Consider the following 25,257-nt stretch of genomic DNA (forward strand, 5'->3'; position numbering starts at 1 on the left):
AAATAAACCTGTCTATTAAAACTGCCTTTTTATGACTTTCTGGACAAACCTCGTGTTTTACAACAAAGTGGCATTAATCTACCATTGCTCAGGATGGTTGCTTGCTTGGATAACTACAATTAATGGTGATGCAAATATCTGCCATCTTTAAACTATTTCGACACATAGACATGCTGGCCTGAGATCTCCTAATTTAGAAATGGTCATCTCAGAGTCAGAAAGGGAGCAGAAGCATTAGCATATGCATGGTAATAAGTTGCTTCATTGATCTTGATTGATCATTGAAAATGTGGCCTAATGAGAACATTCACTCTTTGACAAGTTAGTATCCATCTGGGAGGCTCAATATGAAATGTAATACAACAATTCCTTGCTAAGAGAGATGGGTGCTATTAAAAAGAAAACTATGATCCTGGCATACCACTACTGCAAATAAGATACAGCTGATACTGTGGTCAGAACTGGACTATTAAAAAAAAATATTGCTAAACCAAAACTTTCACTCTTGTTTGTTGGGTTTTTTTTGCACACATAGTATTTTCTTATTCTATTAAATGTTTCTTAAGTGAATTCTGAAGCAGCACTATCCTGAAAAAACAATAGTTCTTTAGAACTGCACAATTAAAAAGTTTCCAAACAATTCACAAATACAGATATTCTTACAGGGATGGAGAACTAAATACTAAAAATGCTTAGTTCCAATGGCCTGAAATTATATTCATATGTACTCAGGAAAAAAGCTTTTAAATGACAGAGTCTATTTCCCAGACAGCTTAACAACATTTACTGCAAATCATATCTTGTACATGAGCTGGATAAAAATTTCGATTCAAATTTCTGAATGAGAAAGGAATTAAATGTTTTCTGTAATCACTGAAGGCCAGTTTATAGGGCTGCTAGAAAGTTCTGTGAAATTAACAGTATTTGGTACAGCAAATAACACCACTGAAGCCTCTCTGAATAACAGTTTAGGACTTTTCACCATGTTTCTTTTAGCTGTTAAATGCACAAGCAGTGTACAAGCTCAAGAGATTATTTCATATTTGATCTTTGCTTTGATCCTTAGTTTGGTGGATTCAAGTAAAAATACTCATTCTGAGAAACAAAAAATACATGCCAATAAAAGTCTTACTGTAATTTTTATGCATTATATGTTAACAGTCTTTACTTGAATTAGCAGAAGCACACCAGTCTGAATAAATCTTCTAGTTAACTAAGAGCTCTTTTATACCACACTGTATTTTATCAGTATTTTTTATGAGACTTCAAAATATTTTCTACTTACAGTATAACAAGACAACGAATTTCAGAGAATTACAAGGTTTGTTTCTTGTGTTTCACTTACATTGGTGAATTCATTGTTAAAGGACAAAGACTTACAGCATTTAGCATTTAGCATATATATCACAACTGGTTTGGGTTTTCTATTTTTTTATCAGAAACGTAACAGCTATATCAACAAAGTCATTTTTGCTCAGGTTATTAACAGAGCTTAAATACTGACAACTGTAAATCTCTGGAGTCACACGAAGGATCAATAGCAACAACCAATAGGAAAAAAATCAAAGACAGTCACATTGCTAGTAAAACTAGCAGATGAACTTTAAATACAAGAAAACAGTATTTCTGAGAAAGCAGCAGAAATTATTCTGGAAAACTTGAATCACTCCCCAAAGTTTCAGTATACAATCAAACTAAAACTGAAACAGTCAAATGCAATTTTGATCATTTGCAGGAAACATGTTCCTTATCTAGTGTGTATATATACGCAAACATATTTCAGTATTTTTCCTAAATCCTGTGTATCCTTGCTATCTCATCTGGTAACACTATTTATACCACTGGAATATTTTCAAATAAGCTTTTATGTTTAAACACTGAATGTCATGTAAAAGTGAATTAGTCCTCTAATGAAAAGATGTTTCTCCACAAATTCTACAGTAGACACAGATCGCATGCCGCAATTCCACTAGTCTGACTGAAAGATCATTTTCTTCTGCCTAACACAGATAGGATAATGGAATCTTTTTTTTCAAGCAGACACAGTCAACCATTAAAACAAACGTCATCATCATCATAACACCACCACCTAACAGTTCTATCATAGTCTTCATTATACAACAACGCTTATTTTAACCAAGTAACTCCTATCAACTCTGTTACACCTTCTCTAAATTTCAAACATGAACAGCATTCTATATTGATACATATACTGACTGCTAAATGTGCTGACCAGATAAAGGACAACATGAAGTGACAGCATAATATTAAATGAGGAGTAAAAAATGTACAAGAATAGAAAGGATGGCAAAAGTAGGAATGCAAAGGGTGAATGTGTTTAAACTTGTGTAGATGTGCACATACTGCAAGAAGAGTAGCTACAGAGAACTATAAGCAGAAAACACAGTGAGCAAAAGGTAACCTTTTTCAGTTTTTCAACTTCTTTTGCCATTTTTTTTCAAACAGATAGAGTGATTGAAAGTAAATAGAAAGGAGTGAACAGTACTGAAGATAAACAAATGAGTCAAAAGAAGACAGGAAAAGACACAAGATGTGAAAAAGAAGTAGGAAACAAAAGAATTGGCATAAAAGGTGTTAAGAAAATATAAGAAGTTTCAGAGATAGAACAGCAACAAGGTTAGAAATTTTAAAAAGCTTAAAAACAGATGAAAAAAACCCAAATAAAGAAGAAGAGCAGAAGTATGAGGACCCACAGCTATTCGGCTAGAAGTCTTTCTCACCCATCAATTCTATCCCACTGCTGCAATCCACCGTGTGGATCCACACTGGAAAGCAGCCCCACACCTTTCTACACAAGCTTCCCCACTGGTTCCCCTTGAGCACAGTTAACATTACAGTCATGTAGTTTTTATCCAGCACATGGTATCCTCAAATGTTTTTTAAATACTTGTAAGTGTATGTAAAGTCAGCTCCTACAAACTTAACTGTTTAGAAGGCAACTTTTTCCAAGAAGCAATTCCCCAGCAGTTGTCAGCAACCTTTCCTTCACAATTCTGTTTCACTTATTCCATACAGTTATCTTTCTGTCCTAAATTTCGTACTTGGATGCAGCACTTGCTTTGATTTGGTGGTGTCTCAGTATAGCAAAGTCATCCACCCTGTATTAGAAACTTCCTATCAGAAAGAAGAAAAATGATAGATGAAAATTGGACAGCACAGGCACATGAAAGCTTAGAGGAAAACCCAACAGCACAGGCACATGAAAGTTTAGAAGCTACATATAAAAAGTTAGTGCTTGTTTGGAAAGTTTAGAAGCTACATTTAATAAGGTGGTGTTTGTTTTGAAAAGATAAGTAAGATCAAAGCAAAGCTCAGTTTTCTAGATGTAGCAAAATTCATCAGTATCCTTATTTTAATCACAGTTGTAATATGAGCTGGTACCAACTCTTCGACTTCTCTGTTTATTATTGCTTGCCTTCTCACCTCCTTCTTCTCATTCCACACCTTTATTTCTACTTCTCTACTATCTTCCAGGTTACCCTACTTTTCCATTACATGCTTTTCTCTTTCTTGTTCTCTTGTTTATCTCTCAAGATAACTTCTGTATAATGCCATTTCTTCTATAAGCTAGTATGGACACGACTAAAAATCAAGACTTCTCATGAAACAGAGGTTAGCACCACCTACACTAAGAAGGAATTGCACCGGTAAGTCAAGGTTGGAAACCTAATGCAACCAACTCTGAAACCAAATAATAAAGCTCTGCTAGAACCAGGGAGGTCCCTCATGCTTTTTCTCTTCTATTCTTTTATCTGTTACCGTATTGGAAAAATCACCATTGCAATGGCCAGACTTTCAAGCAACATAAAGAATTCCAACCTCAGTGAATAGGTTTAGTATCAAATGTAAGATTGTTACACTTCTTCCTTCCCACGTGGTTAAGTACCCTGCAAATGCAGTTCTGTGAATCCGCATTGGATCTCCATGAATTATTAATACTTACAGATATTAGAGGACAATGGTTATGCTGGCCTTCAATTTTAATTCGTATGTCTACTCACAGACGTTGCTCTAGAATTACTGTTTGAAAAAACAATGAGTATATCTTATGTTTACACATCAGGCTTTGCATTTCTAACCCAGCAAGGTACATGCTGAAGTTCTCTCTCACAAAATGCGGAGCGAGAACAACATCCTCAGCAGAAAAGAAGTTTTATCAGTACAGAGAGATTTTGCACTAATGAAACTTTCCTCTATAAAAAGAGATTAGGATTGGTATAACAGCATAAGGCACTTTTAAACCCACTGTTCAGGCACAACAGGGGATCTACTTTGCACCATTTAAAAATTGCTTCAAAATGCATGCAGACTGGTTTGTACTAGGGTTATTTGTACTATCAATGCATTTTGCTCACAAATTCCCAAGGCAATACAATTTTTTGCTTAAAAAAATCTTCTTCATCTTAGCATAAAATGATTGTAAATACAAATGCTACACATACACACAAACACATTCACATACAGAAATATAAACAGAAATGGAATTTTCTGGTGAAACAGTTGATGCTATCTCTATTTAGATCATGTCATTCTAAAACACATCAACACATAACATCTTTCCTAAATGATGCATTCCAGTTACAAAATAAAAGTAGTGAATTAAAGGATGCTATTTGGCAATTTTTAGCTAACCATGGAGTTGGAAAATCATCCACCCACAACAATGCACTTTGTGGACACTTGTCATATACTTGCAATGCCCATACTAAGGCAACATATCCCAGGAGCTGGCAGCCATGCTATCAGGAAGAATTTGGCTACAGAAACAGCAATGATTCATCATGCATTTTAGAAGCACTGTCGAAACAGCAAACCAACACACTACTATTTTAATCCTTTAAAGGTAACAAGAGCTTTAAAATACAATCATAAATTTGTTTTCAAAACCAAAACAAGCAAAAAAAAAAAAATCACAGTTCTAATAATGCATTTGGAAGAACATTTGTATTCACCTTTTTTCCCTCAAGGGACAGAAAATGACTATTTAGTATCAGCTAACTACTTATCTCTCTGCATTGCAATTTAAATGGTCAACTCAACCTTATAGAACAGGTCTTTCACAATAGCTTAATCAAAATTCATTGGTTTAAAAATAGTTCAAATTTGGTTGCATTCAGGTTTAATAGTCCTCTGTAGTGTTCTTTAAAATAATCATCACATTTTCATTAACTGGTATCTATACTGGAAATACATGATTTTCAAACTCACCCTCTGAATGAAGAGTCAACAACATAGTCCAAATATTTGTTTCAACATGCACATCCCATCTATTATTTTCCCACTATCTACCATGAAAACTGTCTCTCACCTACCAGTATCTGAAAAAAGTGCTTCAGATCCTGTCAAAAGCTCTCAAGGGATATAGTTCTCTGATGACAGCACCCTTCTGTTTCTTCCTGAGAATGTCCCAGTTAAATACAAATACAGGAAAAATTTCTCTTCTGAATACAGACATCTAAAAAAAGTTATTTATTTCTTGCCATTTTAACTACATAGTGACTCTGAAACTTCATCTGTAACACCCATTTACTATCATCTTGTTGAAGACACTAAGTAACATCTTTACCAAGCTTAAGAAGGCATAATCAGAAAGCATTTTGGATCTGCTGCCCTTTGTCCCATTACACAAACTGACATCATGATTGCTTACCTGCTGGAAAACAACTTCATCCTGTTTCATTTTCTTTTTGCTGCTTTTTCTGATCCTCCGGTTTGTCTGAGTCCATTTTGTGACCTGGAGTTCAAAATCATGGTGCTTTTTTAGGTAGAAGATGCAACCTGATTGCAGTTACTCAGCATTACTAAAAAGCTATAAAGATACTCAAGACAACTTTTTTCATTGCTTCACTAGAAAGGAAAAAGCACTTTTCCCCTCTAAAGTGATGTGGTCTCAGGTAATCTGGTTATTACTTGTACATGATCAAAGCGTCAGGTGATATTCTTCATCTTAGACGTTTTGCTTTAAAGGGTTTTGCACAAAGAACATTTTGATGTCAGACCAGGTTGCCAAATGGAAAGTTATCATTGCAGTGTGAAAAACTCCTGGGAAAAACCTCTGCACTTTATCCCTTACACCTTCTATTTCAAGTAAGAGATTTATTTCCAGCCACCCACTCGAACATTGTTCCAGACTACCAACGCCAAATTTGGATGGCGTGGTTGTTATTATTTAATAAAGTAATAACACTTGGTGGGTTTTTTTTTTTTCCTGTACTAATATTTTTATTCTTAATACGAAAGCAATTACGTTTTAAAGCAAAAGCCGGGCAGGATGGGGTGGTGTGTCAGGTAGAAAACTACAGGAGCAGATTAGCAAGGGCAAGAAGCGGGTGCAATGTAACAGCTGTGAAAGGTTTCCTCCTCACCTCGCCGCTCACTTGCTGGACGAGCTGACACTCCTTCCACGTCTCTCCCTCCTCCAACAGGGGCTACACGGGGGAGAAAGCACACCGTGAGGCGGGATCGCCGGCGGAGGATCCGCGACGCTCTCCGCTCCCCGCGGCACCGAGACGGCAGGCGCGGCGGGAGCCGGGTCCGACCGCCGCCAGTCCCCGCAGCCGCGCCCGCTCCTTTCTGCCTCGTCCCGTTCCGACCCACGACATCCCGCCGTTCCCGGGCTCGGCAGCGGCACACCGCAGCCCTCGGTAGGAAATGAAACACCTCCGCAGGGTCCCCCGCCTCCGTGCTCCGGCCCCCGGAGCCCCGCGGAGAGGAGGAGCCTGCCTTAAAGACGTCAGGGCCGGCGGGCTCCGGGGCGGCCCGGCCGGGGCACCGCGCCTGAGACACCCCCAGAGGGGCGGCCGCGGGCCCCGCTCGGCCCGGCCCGGCCCGGCCGCTGTGGGGGCTGCGCCAACCCGCGCTCCCTCCGACATCGTCGCCGACAGGACGGCCCTTCCCCACCTCCACACGCACGCTCCTCACGGTTTGCAGCCTAATTGTTAGAGCTAGGCTCTCTCTTCAAGACCCTCACTACAGAAGCCGCTTTCCTATGAACTTTCCTACCAAATGCTCTGTCATAGGTCTTTACGGACAGATGAAAGGCCTAGCAGGGATAGTTCAAGAAAGTATCATCACCATTAATTGCTTTAACATTGGCCTTGGTACTTGCTCGCACCTCCAGAATTCAACTACTAAACTACTTTGGAGGATCTGAAATGCATCTTAAAAACAAGATCCAAAGCAGCTTTTTAGGTATACTGCAGCACAGAAAGGCCTCAGCTAAAAGCCTTATTTATTCAACGAGATGCTGTGAACAGGTGATTAAATTTAGGCATGGGACTTCATCAGGTATTTTTGCACCCTCAGAAGAGGATATTCAAACTCCAGCATGTTGGGAGATACTTATGTCAGCTATGAAAAATCTGAATACTATAAATTCCTAAATTAGGATTTTATCAAGTGCTTTTGTGTTTATATTTAAAAAACAAGAGGCAGTAAAGGATAGAGTGCATCAAACTTGTTACAGTTAAAATGATGCTACTATAGTATTGTCAGTATTTAAAAAATTATTCATATTCTTTAGAAAATTATTTATACACTTACACTGTATATTGCTATATTCCCTGAAAGCTTCAAAAGGAAATCTGTGCTCTAGCAGAAGAATAGGGCACATTAAAACGTGTGTAAGCAAACCCTCAATACATAGAATTAGATGGACTTTGTAAACAGATTTAAATAAATAAAGGTAGATCCAATAAGTGTGTATTAAATCTTGAGAGTACCCCTTTATCACTTGCAAAAAAAAAAATCTGTCCTAGCCTTTTTGTTTTACTGCCACAACATCCTTCTTTCAAGATCAAAAGCTTTAGATCAAAGCCAAGATCAAACTCAATGCTTTAAATAGAAGCAACTTCACTATGAAGTATTAAACAAAGATGAAGTTTTCAACAGAGATATCACAATAGAAAATCTTACTGTAGTTTTTTATTTCATGCTCACAACAGGTCTACTTGAAACTAGTGTCAGCAACATGCCTTTATTTTGTAAAGCCACAGCAGATTTTTCTACTAAATGGTAATTCTGAAAGTGCCTATAAATTGACTCTTGAACTGAGAGTATTTAAACAAAGAAAGAAGAACAGCACATAGTTCAAATGGAATGACCAAAAAATTATATTAATGGCAAACACAAATTAATGCAACTACTTAAACAGTATTTCCTTGGATCAGTTAACAGATTAGACTGTACATTCCCTCAGAAGTAGCTATGGGAAACACTGGATCAGAGAAAGAATGAAACCTATTTAAGTTCTTTAAAGAATTGCACTTCCTTTCCTGTCAAATGTTTAGAGAAAACTAGGGGGGGAAAAGGCTATCAGAGACATTGATTTTCAGACCTGCAAATCCTGAGGGTGATTTGGGATGAAAATCCACAAACACACAAACACACTGTGCGTTCAAATTCAGAGGAGGCTCCTGTTTTGTTGGTAGTAGCTGCACAGCAGTGAAGGAAGTTCAAGAGGAATTGTTACTGACTTTTCACAGTAATATACCTTGTGGAGCCAACATCTGGGGTTCCCTGGTGCTGATTGCTGCGCACATCCTAACTTGAACATTCACCTGCTCTTAAGATGATAGCACTGCAGCGTAAGGTAAGAGCCAACTTGCCCGTACAGATAGCCTGCAGAAGACAAAAAGCAGTGACAGAAATAGCGTGGGCCTAACAAGAGGTGGTCACAGCACACTGGCTGTGCAGTCAGCTGTTATCTCCATTTATTGATGTGTCAGTAAGATTTAGCTCATTGCCAAAGCAGGAACTTTTGCTGGGAGTGGGAGAGAAAGCAGGGAAGAGAGAGAGGAGGAAGAGGAAAAGAAAAGGGGAGCCATGAGAGAGGAGGGAACAAGGGAAAGAAAAGGAGGGGAGGAAAGATGTTTTTGAGAACATTTTGTCTCCTACTGTATTCCTCCATACTTAAAAAGCTTACTTACACCAGACAAAAGGGTGATAGAACACTCAATTTGAAACGGGAATGACTGCGTTACCCTCCATCAACAGTCCTGTTTGCTGTCCACATGACACTAGCTGTCATACTTGAATCCCTTCATGACAGAAATTTAGAGATTAGTCCATCTTCCATGTCCTCCTTTACTTGGGAAGACTGTCTTTTTAGAGACTGCTAATGGATCTGTCCTTTAGAACAGTTAAGATTAAGTGGAACAAGCACTTACACATGTCAAAACATGTTATGATCCCTCATTGCAGCAGTAGGATTAAATATAACTGAATTTTGAAAAACTGGGGGAGGAGGTAGCACTTACTACCAATTGGGTGAAGATAGACCTAATATCCTGGTAAATAACTCAGGCAATGATTTACACCGGTTCTTACTCAAGTCAGACCAGATCCCAAGCATACAATGAACACGAAGAATCATACATAGCCTGGAAAACAAGAGGATATTTTTGCAACTAATAACTCTTTCATTTTACATTGAAACAGAAACTGTTTTTAAATTGTTCTGGCTGTGATGGCTAGTAATGATATTTTGTAACTCAGTGAAAAACTATAATTGTGAACTATTCCCTTGCATAGGTTGCCCATAATTTCAGCCCCTCTGTGCTATTCTTATGCAAAAACAACCAATACTGATAAACTAAGAAGGTAGTTTTACCTAAGGTGCACACGGAATCAATACCATTTTATTGGTTTTCCAACAGCCCTCAGATACCAGAAGGCAAAAAGAAAAAATGGAAAACGTGTGAATAAAAATCTTTACTGTAAATGAATTTCAGAAGAGCTTCTGCAAGTGGAGGAAATCGACAACTAATGCAGTCAAGTCGTTTTCCAACCTCTCATTTCTGAATTTTACACCACACACACACACTTTGACATTTAGATATTCAGATCTACATGGACACTAGCAACCACACAGAGAAGTTATTTTCTCCTACAAGATGTAGCTAACTTCACCAGTATACAAACTGCAATTTTGTACCTTTCTACACATTTCCATTTACCAGAAGACAAAATACGGATTCCTCCCACCAGTTTCATCCTACCATACTAGAATGACACAGCCTACTTTCACAGGCTGATGCCGTCATCACCGTGATATCAGAAAAGGATAACTTGAAGGAACTATGATCAAGTGCAGCATATACAACTGTTTTCCTACCATACATATTTATAGGGGAAAAAAGTACAGTAGTTTAAGATAGAAAATTACTTTATTTGTAAACTAAGAATACAATGTGCCCTCAGAATAGTCTGTGTCATCTGAAACTTGTTTCAGCAGGAAAGATGTGGCTTCTAATCTTTCGTAAAAAGGTTGAGAAAATGAAAATACAGAAAAGTATTTTATCCAGCAGCTCACTAGATGATTAAGCATTGAAACATTTGACTGGGAAACAATTGCAAGGACTTTAAAATCCACTATGGCTACCAGGACTTCGCAGAGAGACTAAGGAGGCAGTGGGCTACATCTGAAAATGACAAGATGGCTGGTGTGTCCACATTGGAAGAAACATTATATCACCACCAGATAAAAATTACTGAAAAAGAAATCCAGCCCAGAATGTGCCCCTGTTAGAACAGTTCTCCAACTGATTTTGTGCAGTTTTCATGCATACAGCTTATTTTGAAATGAAAAATCAAGTTTTTCTGACATTATCCATTTTTTAGGAAAGATGCTAATTTATATTGATATCATAAATTTAAATGTTCTAATTCCTCTGAGAGTTGCTGTACTGGTATAAACACGCTCTTTTCAGATCAGCATGCTGTGTCTGGTATTTTTCCATGTAAAATCCCCCCAGAGAAAGTCTGTTCAAGTCAAACTTGCTTCTCCTGAAACTATATCTACCTCCAAGAGACAAAAACCTGTTGAAACAACAACTTTGAGGATGTACTTTCAGTACACTGCAACATGACTTTCATAAACTGTGGCAGGAATATTTTTTTCAAACTGGTTATGGGAAGATATCCTTCATATCCACTTTGGCAACTCTGCTTCATGAAGAAAGTTCCTAGGTAAAGGAGTCACTGTAACCACCTATTTAGTTGCAAGATCAGATTCATAATCTGATAAAGAAAACATCTCTGACCACATGACCACAGGATCTCTAAATAATAAGCTTATTACTTATTAATGTAAGTAATAATAAGTATTTATAATTAATAATACTTATAAATAATCTTACATAACATTTAAGATAAATAATTAATGTATCATATTACATTTATTATCTATAGTATGATAATATTTTCAGGGTGTGCTAAAATGCCTTTTTTTTTTTTTAATTCCTCTCCTGATTACACCAGGTGCTCTTGCTACTGTGCAGGTGCCTCAACCAAATTAGAGAGGATATGTCCCATGCTTCTCTAGTATGGGAACAGAGTCTCTGCTATTGGCAGCAACCACCTCCCAGCTCAAGAGAGAGAGAGAGAGTACACACCATGAGGAAACCTGTGGTTTTACCTGAATCACCTCAGAGAGGATATGAGGAAGTGGGGTGGAAACCCGTCTGCACTAACAGCATGGGTGTGTGACCTGAAAGGAAGAATAGGTACCACAGGAAATTCTTCAAGGATAAATGCCACTCCAGTTTCCAGTGGGCAAGACCTCCCTCAGACAGAATAGCAGGGCTGATGTTACTTCTGGTCCTCTTGAAGGGACCTCAGTTCATATTTACAAGGAGTGAGCAATGAGTGCTATGACCAGGACTAGGGGGGCCCTGACTCCAGCCAGGTGGAGGAAAGGGACAGTTGGATCTATTGGCCTGTGTGGATCCTGTGCCCTGGCACATCAGACACACAAGGGTATAAGGCTTCAGTTGACACCAGTGGACAAGGGACCCTGATGCCATCAAGATATGTAGGGGCAGAATCCATCTCTATTTCTGGGGATCCCAACAGCTGACTGTACTGGAAGCTGGAGTGAGCCTGGCTGGGAATGGATGGCTAAACCACCCCACTGTGACTGGCCCAGAGGCCACGTGAACCCTTGGCATAGATTACCAGGAAAGGGTATTTCAAGGACCCAAAAGGGCATTGTTGGAGCTGCGGAGACAGAGGAAATTAGACAGCTGAACACCTTGCCTGGTCTCTCAGAGGACCCTTCTGCTGTGGGGCTGCTGAGGGTCTAAGAACAACAGGTACTGATTGCTGCCACATCACTGCACTGTCAGCAAAACCACACCAGCTGGGACTCTGTTGTCCCCACCCATGAGATGATTCATGAGCTGGAGACCCAGGGAGTGGTCAGCAAGACTCGCTCACCCTTTAACAGTCCTATATGGCCAGTGTGTAAGTCCCATGAAGAGTGGAAACAATGGACTGTCATGGCCTGAATGAAGTCACACCACCTTGGAGTGCTGCTGTGCTGGATGTGCTGGAACCTCAGTACAAACTGGAGTCCAAAACAGCAAAGTGGTGCCACCACCAACACTGCTAATGCACTTTTCTCCATTCCTTTAGCAGCAGAGGCTTACTCAAGCCAGTCTGCTTTCAGCTGGAGGGGCGTGCACTTGGAATCAACTGCCCCACGGGTGGAAACACAGCCCCACTATTGGCCATGGACTGAACCAGACTGCACTGGAAAAGGGTGAGGCTCCAGAACACTTGCAGTACATTGATGACATCACTGTTTGGGGCAACAGAGCAGAGGAAGTTTTTGAGAAAGCGGAGAAAATAATCCAGAAGGCTGGTTTTGCCATAAAACAGAGTAAGGTCAAGGGACCTGCCCAGGAAATTCAGTTTTCAGGAGTAAAATGACAAGTTGGACATTGTCAGATTCCAGTGGATATGGTCAACAAAATAGCAGCTATGTCCCCACCAACCAGCAAGAAGGAAAGACAGGCTTACCTAGGCATTGTGGGTTTTTGGAGGATGCGTATTCCAGATTACAGTCAAGTTGAAAACCCTCTGTATCATGTGAAATGGAAGAAGAATGGTAACCCCTGGGCCAGTCAGGACAGGACAAGGTGAGAAAAATGTGCTCTACACTGCAGGTGGGGAGCATAGTCCTTCTTGGAGCCGCTGGCAAAAATTACCTGGGGAGACTGGAGGACAGCTCCTGGGGTTCCGGAGCTGGGGATACAAAGGATCCAAGGCCTGCTGGACTCCAACTGAATGAGAGACACAGCTTACGAAGAGGCTTGATCTCATCCAGAAGCAACTGACACCAAAGCACAGCTCCTCCTGGCAGCCTGACTTCCAGCGTTGGGTTGGATGCTGAAAAATAAAGTCCCCTCCGCACATCATGACACTGATGCTGTGGGGAGTAAGTGAATCACTCTGATCACACAACGAGCTCAAATAGGAAACCTCAGTCACTCAGAGATCTTGGAAGTCATCTCTAACTGGCCCAAAGGTGAAAATTTCAAACCATCATCAGAGGTGGAGGAGGAGGAAAAGGTGGCTTGTGCTAAGGAGCCCCTACCATATAATCAGCTACCTGGAAATGAAAAGCAGTACATTCTCTTCACGACAGTTCCTGCCATGTCTTAGAGATACATGGAGAAGGAAAGCTGCTGTATTAAGGTGTACCAGGCTAGTTGCAGAACCTTTTGAGTGACAAGGTGGATCAAGCCAGGTTGCAGAGCTGGAAGCTGTCCAGCTGGCTTTAGGTATTGCTGAATGAGAGAAGTGGCCCGTGCTCCACCTCTGTACTGACTCATGGATGGTGTCAAATGCTCTGTGAAGGTGGCTGGAATGATGGAAAAAGACCAACTGGCAGTGCAGAGATAAACCCATCTGAGCTGCTGAACTGAGGCAAGACGTCACTCCCTGGGTAGAGAAGTTGGCTGCAAAAGTCGATCATGAGATGCACACGTGCCCAAGAGTCAGGCTACTGAAGGACATCGCAACAATGGATGGTGGATCGAGCTGCCAAGATTAAAATGTCTCAGGAGGATCTGGACTGGAAACACAAGGGTGAATTATTTCTGGCTTGGTGGGCCCATGACACCTCAGGTCATCAGGGAAGAGATGCAACACCCAGATGGGCTCGTGATCGAGGGATGGGCTTATCCATGGACTCTGTGTCCCAGGTTATCCTTAACTGGGAAACATGCTGGGATCAAGCAGGCCAAGCAAAGCCTCTCTGGTATGGTAGATGATGGTCAAAATATAAATAAGGGGGGCCTGGCCGATCGGTTACATCACACTCCTGCAGGCCTGCCAAGGCAAGTGCTACGTGCTCTTGTAAACAACCACTGGATGGCTGGAGAAGTACCTGTGCCTCACACTGCTGCCTGGAACACCATCCTGGGCCTTGCAAAGCTACTCCTGTGGTGACCTGGAACTCCTGAGAGAACTGAGTCAGACAACAAGACTCATTTCCAAAGCAACCTTCTGGACAGCCAGGCCAGGGAACACAGTATTGAGTGGCTTTACCCTATTCCCCATCATGCACCAGCCTCTGGGAAGATCAAACGGTACAAAGGACTGTTAAAAACCACGCTGAAAGCAATGGGTGGTGGGACCTTCAAACACTGGGATTTACATTTAGCTAAGGCCACCTGGTTTATTTAACACCTGAGGCTCTACCAATTGAGCTGTCCCTGCCCAATCAAAACCTCCATGAACCATAGAAGAGGATAAAATCCCTGTGAAGCATACAAGAAAATATTAGGAAATACAGTTTGGATTAGTCCTGCCTCAAGCAAAGGCAAACCCATCCTTGGGATTATTTTTGCCCAAGGACCTGAGTGAGCTTGGTGGGTAATGCAGAGGGACCAGGAAACATGATATGTACCTCAAGGGGATTTGATTTTTGGGTGAGAAGAGACTGTAATGTTGAACTGTATAATACTGGTTGCTGAATGACACTGCCACTTTTTGCCAGAACTACCACGGACAATGAGTACGGACTGCTCCAGCAGTCATGAGCTCCTGATGCAGACTGAAACCCCTTGGGTTGCACACCAGCTGTCTTGCCCTGGAAGACATCTAGGACGGATAGAACCCACAGTTATGGACTAAATGAACTTAATAGACTGCTTGGAGAAATGGCTTTGGACTATGGAAATTATACCTGTGCTTGTGTGTGTGTATATAGCTGGAAGGTGTAGGATCTGGGTGTGATAGAAATGGCGAAGAATAAGGGGTGGATAATGTTCTAGTTTCAGCCAGGACGGAGTTAATTTTTTGCAGTAGCTGGGAGAGCGCATGGCTAAGGCTCGGATGTTACTTGACACAACTTCACTTGTTTGTTGAATTTCTTGTTGAAGAAATAAAATACACCTTCCAGAGGTACTGAAATTTGAGTTTTACTGATCCCTTGAAGCAATCAAAAATACTTCTGACAGCTTTACTAACAAAACACATTCAAAGCAAAAGTCCTCCAGCCCTCTGGCCATGATATACTGTTAGCCCATATGTTAAGGACAATTAACCATAAATTGAACCATGACATATACTAGCTCTGTCAGCCAATAGACTTTTCAAACCTATCTTTCTCCAGACATCCTCATTTCAGCATTTAAATTTCTCTTTGACCTTAGAAGGGGGTAGACAGAACAGATAAAGCATTCCTTCCTTACGGAGATGGAATAAGTTTTAGAAAAATGACTTATTCTCCATGATTAAAGAAAAGGTAATCAACATCTATGTCTTCAGTCTGACTCTAAAGCATTGCTAAGTCAAAAGGAGACAAGGAAGATACTATAAACTGGGAAATATCTCAACATTGCTCCTACTGATTTGTGTGGAAGACAGTGAACTGACTGAGATGGAATGAAGACTTAGACAAACTTAGTAACCATCTGCTCTCAAGAAGTACTTCTCAGAGTTTCTGCAAAATGTCTGAAAAAAAGCATAGGGCTCAGAAGCAAGAACTTCCATCTTCAAGTCTAGCCAGCTGGAAACACAGAAGCAGCACTTGAACCCTCAGGATCACTCTGAGTTTCTGACTGAACCACTACGTGAATCCACAGGCCACGGTTTTTTTGGTCAGCACTAGAGAGGGCATGGGTTTCAGATACAGAGTATGTGTTGCAATATACCTTCCCCATGTATTCATTCCTTCCAGTCACAAACACATTTTTTTTAAAGCCTAGAAAACAGGGAACATTTCCAGGTAGTAAAATGCGTGTTCTTTTAAAAATCATAGACCACTGTGGACAGTATATGGTAACTTTTTCCTGTTACATAAGATTTTACCTCAGTTTCAGGCCCAAATCTTTATCCTTCTTAACTAAAAAGATCTCAAATATTATTTCCTAGAGTAGCATTTGACTTCTTGTTATTTCATACCCTGGTTCCAATTCACTAAAATTACTTACAAGGAACTTGAAACTGGAGAGGTTTCAGATATCTTAAAGGCTACTCTTTCCTAATTATATACTAATACAGAAAAATTTTCTGGCAATGTAGCATGAAAAATATTTTAAACCTTTATGGTTTGTTTCCATTGAGTAAAGAAAACAATGAGCAGGCTAAAAATTAATTGGTGCTAACTTCTGTGCTTTTCTTTGAATGTTTTTACAAGCAATAATTAAAATCTATGTTTACTGCTATGCAAGCCCAGCTGCATCCTTATTAGGCAAGTCTAAGTTCAACATTTCTGTGTAAAAGAGGGCCTGTCCTCCCTCTCTTTGCTATGTTTCCACCTCCTGTGTATGTAGGTGGGAGAGTGGGAGCTTGGGAATGTGAACTTGATCCAGCATTGATCAGTCAGGCAGCAAACTGTTATTGTTCTTTAGATACCAAGCATAACTCCCTTCTAGAATGGATAAGCTCTGTCATTCTGCACAAAACACAGCTTTTGTGTTCAGCAGTGCAGTTAATAGGAAAAGGGAATGAAAATGATGGCTTGAAATTTATTAAACTTAAGAGCGATTGTAATGAACAAACACATGGAATCCAGTCCACAATTATTTCAGAAACTGAACATTTATTTCAAATACACTTCAACTTCTTGAACTTGTGCAGATTTACTATAGTACTACAAGTGTTTTACCTCTGAGCTGCATGATACTGAAAGGTAGTCTGAAGAAAAACAGGACACTTGTGAAAATCTGGCTTTTAACTGGAGAGGAAAGCCAGTGTTTCAGTAGGTCATTAAACTAAAACCAGTAAAGCCTCCTTCTCATCCTTAATGTAGACTCATGGTTCCAGCTGAGAATCTCAAAAGCATTTTTTTCTTAATTATTCAATTAATGAATTGAGACTCCTAAAACACTGTTTTAAACTTCACTTTTAGAAATTAGAACAACAGAGGCACTAAAATGTTACAGCAAATGCTTTCAAATCTAAATTCTAAAAATTACTATCTATACTCAGCCTAGACACACCAAGTTATTCAGTGCTACCTAAGTGAGCACCTCACCTGAGGCAGCATGCTACCCAGTTTTAGAATGTGATCACACAATACTACGTAACAATGCTACTCGGATCTCGAATGTCTGTGGTTTTCTCTAAATCAGCAATCATATGCAATGCAGGAGAAACCTACATCAAACCCTCTAAAATTATAACAAGACTAAACCATGCCTGAACTTGAAGAGCTCTGCAATAAATTTGGGTCTTTACTGACCTTTAACGATGTATTTTTTCACATAAGTCATTCTCTTGAACTTTTCAAACTATTCTACAAACTAAAATACACTACTGTTGTGTGTCTCATTTAGGATATCTTAAGTGCAATTTATAGGAATGGCTAAGTAAATTACAAGGCCATTTTATGCCAATAGCCTTCTTTAGATCAACACAGAATCTATTTAAGTAATAACTGACCTTATAACTTTTTTGATAGCTTGTTACAAACAAAACACCAAATGCTGTATACTATGGTCTATTCAGAACAACTTTCAGGTGGATAGTCTTTATCTAAAGCATTTTTCAAAGAATCAACGAAGACAAAGTCTGTCTTAATTTGTTTATCTTCATGATTCATCTTTTATGCATGCTGTAGTACCATACACATTGTTTGTTTACATTTTTATATTTTCCCAAATCCCTTCTTCTAAGAAAATGGGATGTAATGTTGTCAGTACAACTGATAATTTCAGAAAAACCTTATGATATGATATGAAAAACCTTATGAACTGATGATTCATATTCAAAAACTTTCTTATTGTGCTTGTTATCATTACAGAAGATATTGAACAATTTATATTGTTGACCTATGCTCATTTAAATTTTTAAGAACTTTGGAAGGATCTTTTCATCTTCCAATCTGCAACCTTGTTAACACAAAAAACCAAACAAAAGAAACAAACAAACCAATTTTCTTGAGGGGAAGTGCATATTATTCAAAGTGTGGTTTCCACGTACAATAATAAGTACATAACTTAAGGCAGCAGTTATGCTTTCCTCAGATTATTTCTCAAATAGAATTCAACTATCAGTTGAATCAGTTATATTCTCTGCACTGATAGTAAAACACACACAAAAATCTCTATGTTCAGATAAAAAACTAATCAAAGAGTAAGCCTCAAACTTCAGTATTTAAACAGCAACATTTTGTTCTTGGGACTAATCTAACAGATTCCCTATTGAACTCTATTAGGTACGGAAGAAAATTATACCCCTTCCTTATTTTGTCTCCAAATCACATGCTTGAATAAGATTTTTGTACTTAACAGATCATTTTCACTGCCAAGCCTAATAATTTATTGTATCTCAACAAAAAATGTTGCCATCCATCAACATGTAGTTATTATGTACATCCAGAAAAAAAAAAATTGCCAGATAAGGCATAACTAACAATAACAAGAAATAGCAAGTGTTAACAATCCATAGCTTTAAGTTACACTCTGATCCAGTAAGAGTGATCTTAATGCAACAAAAATATTCAGGTACCCCCCATAAAACTTGGGTGAACAACTGCTAAAGATAGTTCAAGAGTTAAGTAAAATCATTCTTTTAAAAAATACTTTGTTGTGGTTGGTTTGTTGGTTATTGACCATAGCTGCTATCTGGTGAAGCATCTTCCTGTAGAGCTATCCCTTCACCTGTACTTTTGCCTTAGTAAAAGGAAACAGGAAATCTATAAAGCTTATAACTGGGGCAAAAGCCAGGGCCCTTCCTAACAACAAGCTGCTTTATCAGAAATCATATTAAGTACTTGAACTGCTGCTGTAACATCCTCTTAAAATTTATAAAACCACAGAAGTACTCCACTTGCATTGATTTAGAACCCTTCAAGAATTACATTTCAGTTCAAAGTTTTAAACAGTTTTGCTATGAGTTTACTTTGCAATCCATTTCTTCTTCAAATAGGACAATCATGGAATCACAGAATCTTGTCGATTGAAAGGGACCCTTAAGACCATATAGTCCTACCTCACCTTCTGTGGGTAGGTGCACATTCGACTAGACCAGGCTGCTCAAATCCAAGAGTTAAGCATTTACAAACAAAACCAGAAATACTATTAATTAATTAATATTCACCACTGGAAGATTTCTTTTGACTGTGTATTTCCAGACATGTTGATAATTTAGAAATAATATTAAGTATACGGACCTTTAAATACTGCTTTGTCACAGTTACAAAACACAGTGCAGCTAGGAGAAAAGAACTGGCAAAAATAAATGGCAAAATTCTTACTGCTGTAACAGGAAGCTGTACTCCAGTGTTTATTCAAGATCAGAAAACATGGAGTGGTAGTCCCACAAGATACACTAAGAGATGCACATCCTCTGAAATACGTGTTGGCAATACCTACCTTAATCAGCAAATACTGTTTAAGGTGGAACAGTGGATAAGAATTAAACGTTAATAGGAGAATAAAATAACAAAAGGGACTAGGAGAAGGATACAGCAGTGCTATCACCTCTTTCAGTTTTTCTTAATTGTGCGGCAATACTTGGGATGTTTATCCTAAAGCTGGGAGCTATTTGATCACATGACATAAGGAAAATCATACCTAAGCAACCTGATTGCCTTCTGTGAGGAGACAACTACCTGGATGGATGAGAGAAGAGTAGTGGATGATGTCTACCTATACTTCACCAAGTCTTTAGACACCATCTGCCATAACATCCTCACCAGCAAGCTCAGGAAGTGCAGACTAAACAAGTGGACAGTGAGGTGGATTGAGAAGTGGCTGAATGGCAGATCCCAGATGACTGTGTTTGTTGTCACAGAATCTAGTTGGGAGCCTGTCACTAGGGGTGTCCTCCAAGGGTCAATATTGGGCCCAGTGCTGTTTAATTTGTTCAGCAACGAGTCAGACAAGGGACAGATCACTGACACGGACAGCACAAAGCTGGGAGCAGTGGCCAATACCCCAGAGGGCTGCGTAGCCCTTCAGAAGGACCTTGACAGGGTGAAGAGATGTGCAGAGAGTAACCTTCTGAAAGTCAGCAAAGGCAAATTCAGGGTCTGAAAATTCAAGTGCTATTGCACATGGGGAGGAATAACCCCAGATGATGAACCTGTTGGAAAGCAGCTCTGCAGAAGAGGACCTGGGGGTCTTGGTGGACAACAAGCTGTCCATGAACCAGCAGTGTGCCCTGGGGGCCAAGAAGGCCAATGATGTCCTGGGGTGCGTTAGGAGGAGCATTGCCAGCAGGACAAGGGGGGTGATCCTGTCCCTCTACTGTGCCCTGGTGAGGCACATCTGGAGTGCTGTGTCCAGTTCTGGGCTCCTCAGGACAAGAGAGACATGGAACTCCTGGAGTGGGTCCAGAGGAGGGCTAAGAAGATGAGTAGGGAACTGGAACATCTCTCTTATGAGGAAAAGCTGAGGGAGCTGGGCCTGTTCAGCCTCTAGAAGAGATGACTGAGAGGGGACCTTACCAATGTCTGTGCGTATCTGAAGGGGGAGGTACCAAGAGGAAGGAGCCAGGCTCTCCTTGGTGGTGCTGAGCAACAGGACAACACACAAGGGGCAAAAACTGATGCACAGAAAGTTCCACCTGAACACGAGGAAGAACTTCTTTACTGTGTGGGTGACCAAACACTGGAACAGGCTGCCCAGAAAGGTTGTGGAGTCTCCCTCACAGAAGATATTCAAGAACTGCCTGGACACAATGCTGTGGAATGAGCTCTAGAATGACCCTGCTTCAGGGAGATTGGACCAGATGACCCACTGTGGTCCCTTCCAACCTGACCTATTCTGTGATACTGAGACTTGTAGGTTACAGTGTAGGATATATTGGAAACTAAAAATCATGAAGGAGGAGGCCAACTACTCTTCTTTTTTTCTTTCTCCTCTTTTTTTTTTTTTTTGAACTGGAGAGTGAATGTGGAGAAGATCATTTTCCATTACACAAAATACCAACTGAAATACACAGGCAAGAAAGAATGAATATAGGAAATTTACTGGTAAATAATAGCATGTTATGTCACAATGCCATTTCAGGAGCAAAAGAAAAAGTGATGAAAACTGGTATGAGTTTAAGAAATACATTTAGAAGTTTATGAGATGCAGAGACTACCTAATGTTTATTAATCTACTTGTCAAACAGCGTACAACAGAGTTAAAAAAGGAGGAAAGACTTTAAGCTTATTTTTAAAAGGTTAATTACCTAGGGTAGAATAAAAAAAATCAGGTAATAGTAACTGGGCAATATAAGACAGAGACAAGTTTGTGCAGAGCTGAGAAAATCTTTCTAAAGAAGCATATGGCCTTCTAGCCTTAAATTCTAATTAAACACTGCATACACTGAAAGAAACAATAGAACTGCATTTAGGAAAACAAATCATCATAAGCAGGTATGAAGTGGACTACAATGATTTCATAGGTGTTTTCCAGTTCTAAAGCTATTTGGTTCTTCTGATTCTACTCCTTGCCAGCTCAACTCATTGTCTAAAGGTAGTGGTATTAAGTCATTACTATTTTCACATGATGAAAAGTTGCTATAATCCCCCAGTGAGTCACTGCCGACACAGAAGTACATACTGAAGATTGCATGATTTGATAAAAGGTATTTTCAACAACACAGTATGTTTCACCTTATTTAACACCACCATGATGTGTCCCCAGGAAAAAACCCCTCATGAAAGCTTGTATTTGAGAAATGCTTTCTTTTCATCTTTTATATTCCTTATTGTTTTGTGTGTGAGAAAACCCTGCTCAGCAAGCCTGAAACCAACCATTGTGCAGTGGCACTCTTCCGTGTAAGAAAGAATTGGCCAGGTTATAACCACACTTTGTTTTTTATAACATTAATCTTTAATGCTTTAGAAAATAACAAATTGGAAATGTTAGTTGGCATGCAGAATTATTTTTTCACGGCAGCAAGCCAAACTGGTTTTATTTATTATTATGACTCCCTTACATCATGTTATTCTTGATTACTGCTGGTATATACCTGAGCCTGGAAACTAGCCCAATATTTAGAAAAGACCAGATAACTTTTCCAAGAGTGAAACAGCAACAGAAACTGACAAATATTAAAGTTACAATAGTTTAAGCCGCGAGTGTAAAGGAGTGTGTGTGTATATCTATCTATCTATCTATCTATCTATCTATGTGTGTGTATATATATATATGTAAATACAGTTCCCTGGACAGAGTTGGAGTGGCAAATGTAACAAAGCACAGGTAAAGGAGTACAGGATCTTCAGTTAGACAGATGACATGACATATGACTGTAAAGAATACAAAATGTAAAGAATACAAGATTACTCTACTGAAAGGAAGATGGTAAGATTGCTTCAGCAGTCAGGGGAGTGGAAAGTATTTACCCTTGTCTGTCTTAGGCACAAGCACCCTTACAGTGTCCTTAAGCTAGACACTGTTGTGAAGATAGTGAACTAAGCAGTGGGCTACGAACTCTGTTTTTAAGTGACCATTTTGTTACTGAATTTTAAAGAGTACCAGCTGCATACAGGGGATAGATTTGAATATAAACACAGAAAAAAATTTTGGAAAGCACCTTGATAGCTAATGCCGTAAATGAACTACTTGAGGTGAATTTTCTTTATACTCAGTGAATGACATGAATTTCCTGTCCAAAATCCACCAAAACATAGAAATAAAAACACAGAAACATCACAGCCAGTATAAAATACAAAAATTGTCATATGAGAGAGATATAAAGGAATCATGTTGGGACTTAAGAACAGCATGATGCATATTTCCCAATCCCATTATGGAGTATAGCCTCTCCAGCAAGGAAGTTTCCTCTGCAAATGCAGTGAAGTATTAGTATTCGTAGTTTAAAGTGTTTACATGCTCAGTCAAGTAACTTCTCATAGTAGGGGCTGCAGTATTAAGAGTGACTTTAACTGTCATGCTATAGGACTCTAGAATCAGTACAACAAGGGTTATAAGCACAAAGTTGTTGGATCTTGTGTGTAGGGTGCAGATGCTGCTTCTAAGCCTCTGGGATACCTTTGAAGCAGATATCTACCAGTTGCTTTTCAGTTGCTCCAGTACTGAAAGAAGGTAGTCAGTTGTAGTGGATACTTCATACCTCATCCTGCCCACACTGACTGAGTCTGTCGTATGACTGTGCCCAAAGGAGCTGACAGAGACCTTCCTGTGAACACACCCTAGTCCACCCACCTAGTAAACCATATGAGAGAGGCTAAATTCTGTGGCATTCCTGGGCTGCTATTTATAAAGCAGGTAGTTCATCTGTATCTAAGATGTGATCTTATGCACCTTCACATAGATTCATCATATTAGCCAGGTTACTAGTTTGCTGAAATAATCTAAATACTTTTAAAGGGAATTTCAGTATCAGGTCCCGTAAAGCACACAAGTAGATTTACAGTTCGGTAGTCAGTAATTATAGTCGTACTTACACTATAGATACTAACATATTGAGAGCTACTAAGCAACCTCTGAAGTCTGAATTTCAGGAAAAAAGGTTCCTCTAATGATTTAATAAAGCACAAAGGAAAAAAGGTTTCCTATTCACTGAACGACACAACTCCAGTTCTTTCAATGAAGTGGAAGTTGGTTCCCATAAGAGCCTGACAATTGATGAAGGCAACAAGTATAAATCATCTTTAAAAAGGATAAAAAAGAGGACCCTGGGAACTACCGACCCGTCTGTAGCGCCTGGGAAGATCATGGGGGACAGGGAGGTGATTTGAGACACCCAGCAGGACCTCACCAACAGCAAGTCCTGCCCGACCAACCCAGTGGTCAAGGGAAGAGCTACAGATGTCATTTATCTGGACTTCTGTAAAGCCCTTGACACAGTCCCCCACAACATTCTTCCCTCTGAAGTGGAGAGGGAGGGATCTGACGGGTGGACTATTAGATGGATAAGAAAGTGATTGGCCAGTTGCATCCAGAGGGTACTGGTCAATGGCTCAGAGCGCCAATGGACATCAGTGACAAGTGGGGTCCCTCAGGAGTCTGTAAAAGGACCTGTGCTACTTACTATCTTCATTAATGACATAGACATAAGGATCAAGAGCACCCTCAGCAAATTTGCAGGTGACACCAAGCCAAGTGGTGGTCTTGACACACCTGAAGGATGGGATGTCATCCAGAGGGACCTGGACAGCTCAAGATGCAGGCCCATGGGAATCTCCTGAGGTTTAACAAGACCAAGAGCAAGGTGCTGCACCTGGATCAGGGCACCTGATCAGTACCAACACAGGCTGGGGGATGAACAGATGGAGAGCAGCCCTGGGGAGAAGGACTTGGGGGTGCTGGTGGGTGAGAGGCTGGACATGACCCAGCCATGGGCACTCACAGCCCACAAAGCCAAACATGTCCTGGGCTGCATCCAAAGCAGCGTGGGCAGCAGGGGAGGGAGGGGATTCTGCCACTCTGCTCTGCCCTGGTGAGACCCCACCTGGAACACTGCATCCAGCTCTGGGGTCCCAGCACAGGAAAGACATGGACCTGTAGAAGTGAGTCCAGAGAAGGGTTACCAAGATGATTAGAGGGATGGAGCACCTCTCCTGTGAGGAAAGGCTGAGAGAATTTGATTTGTTCAGCCTGGAAAAGAGAAAGGGTGACTATTTGCGGCCTTCCAGTACCTGGAAGGAGCCTATGAGAAAAATGGAGAGTGACTTTTTACAGAGCAGGTAGTTACAGGACAAGGGGGAATGGATTCAAACTGAAAGACAGTAAGTTTAGGTCAGATATTAGGAGGAAGTTCTTTACTGTGAGGGTGGTGAGGCACTGGAAGAGGTTTCCCAGCAAAGCTGTGTATACTCCATCCCTGGAAGTGCTCAAGGCCAGGTTGGATGGGACTCTGAGCAACCTGGTCTAGTGGAAGGTCTCCCTGTCCATGGCAGCGAGCTAGGAATTAGATGATCTTTAAGGTCCCTTCCAACCCAAACCCTTTACAATTTTATGATCAACAATAATATTGAGGGAAAAGAGAGACAGAGAGAGAAAGAGAGAGAAGAGGTCAGTATGCTGATGCTCAGAA

General features: G+C 40.2%; 1 protein-coding gene across 20 annotated transcripts in view; it reads right to left on the minus strand.

Moving 5' to 3' along the window:
- Positions 1-25,257, minus strand: part of LOC125320202 (aminopeptidase O (putative)) — a 228,594-nt gene that overhangs the window by 110,773 nt on the left and 92,564 nt on the right. For 18 of the 20 annotated variants that reach the window (XR_007201046.1, XR_007201048.1, XR_007201045.1 and 15 more), the window contains 2 exons: positions 6,387-6,449; positions 5,672-5,755 (listed from right to left, as the gene is read on the minus strand). Coding sequence is in view for 12 of the 20 variants with exons in the window: in XM_048292283.1 (XP_048148240.1) it covers positions 5,672-5,755; positions 6,387-6,449 (147 nt within the window). In the remaining 8 variants the exon portion in view is untranslated. Of the gene's footprint in view, positions 1-5,671; positions 5,756-6,386; positions 6,450-9,304; positions 9,402-25,257 lie in introns of those variants that run through there. The other 2 variants (XM_048292288.1, XM_048292289.1) reach the window with 2 other exon arrangements.

The sequence above is a fragment of the Corvus hawaiiensis genome, chromosome Z (assembly GCF_020740725.1).
Source record: "Corvus hawaiiensis isolate bCorHaw1 chromosome Z, bCorHaw1.pri.cur, whole genome shotgun sequence".
Taxonomy (NCBI): Eukaryota; Metazoa; Chordata; class Aves; order Passeriformes; family Corvidae; genus Corvus; species Corvus hawaiiensis.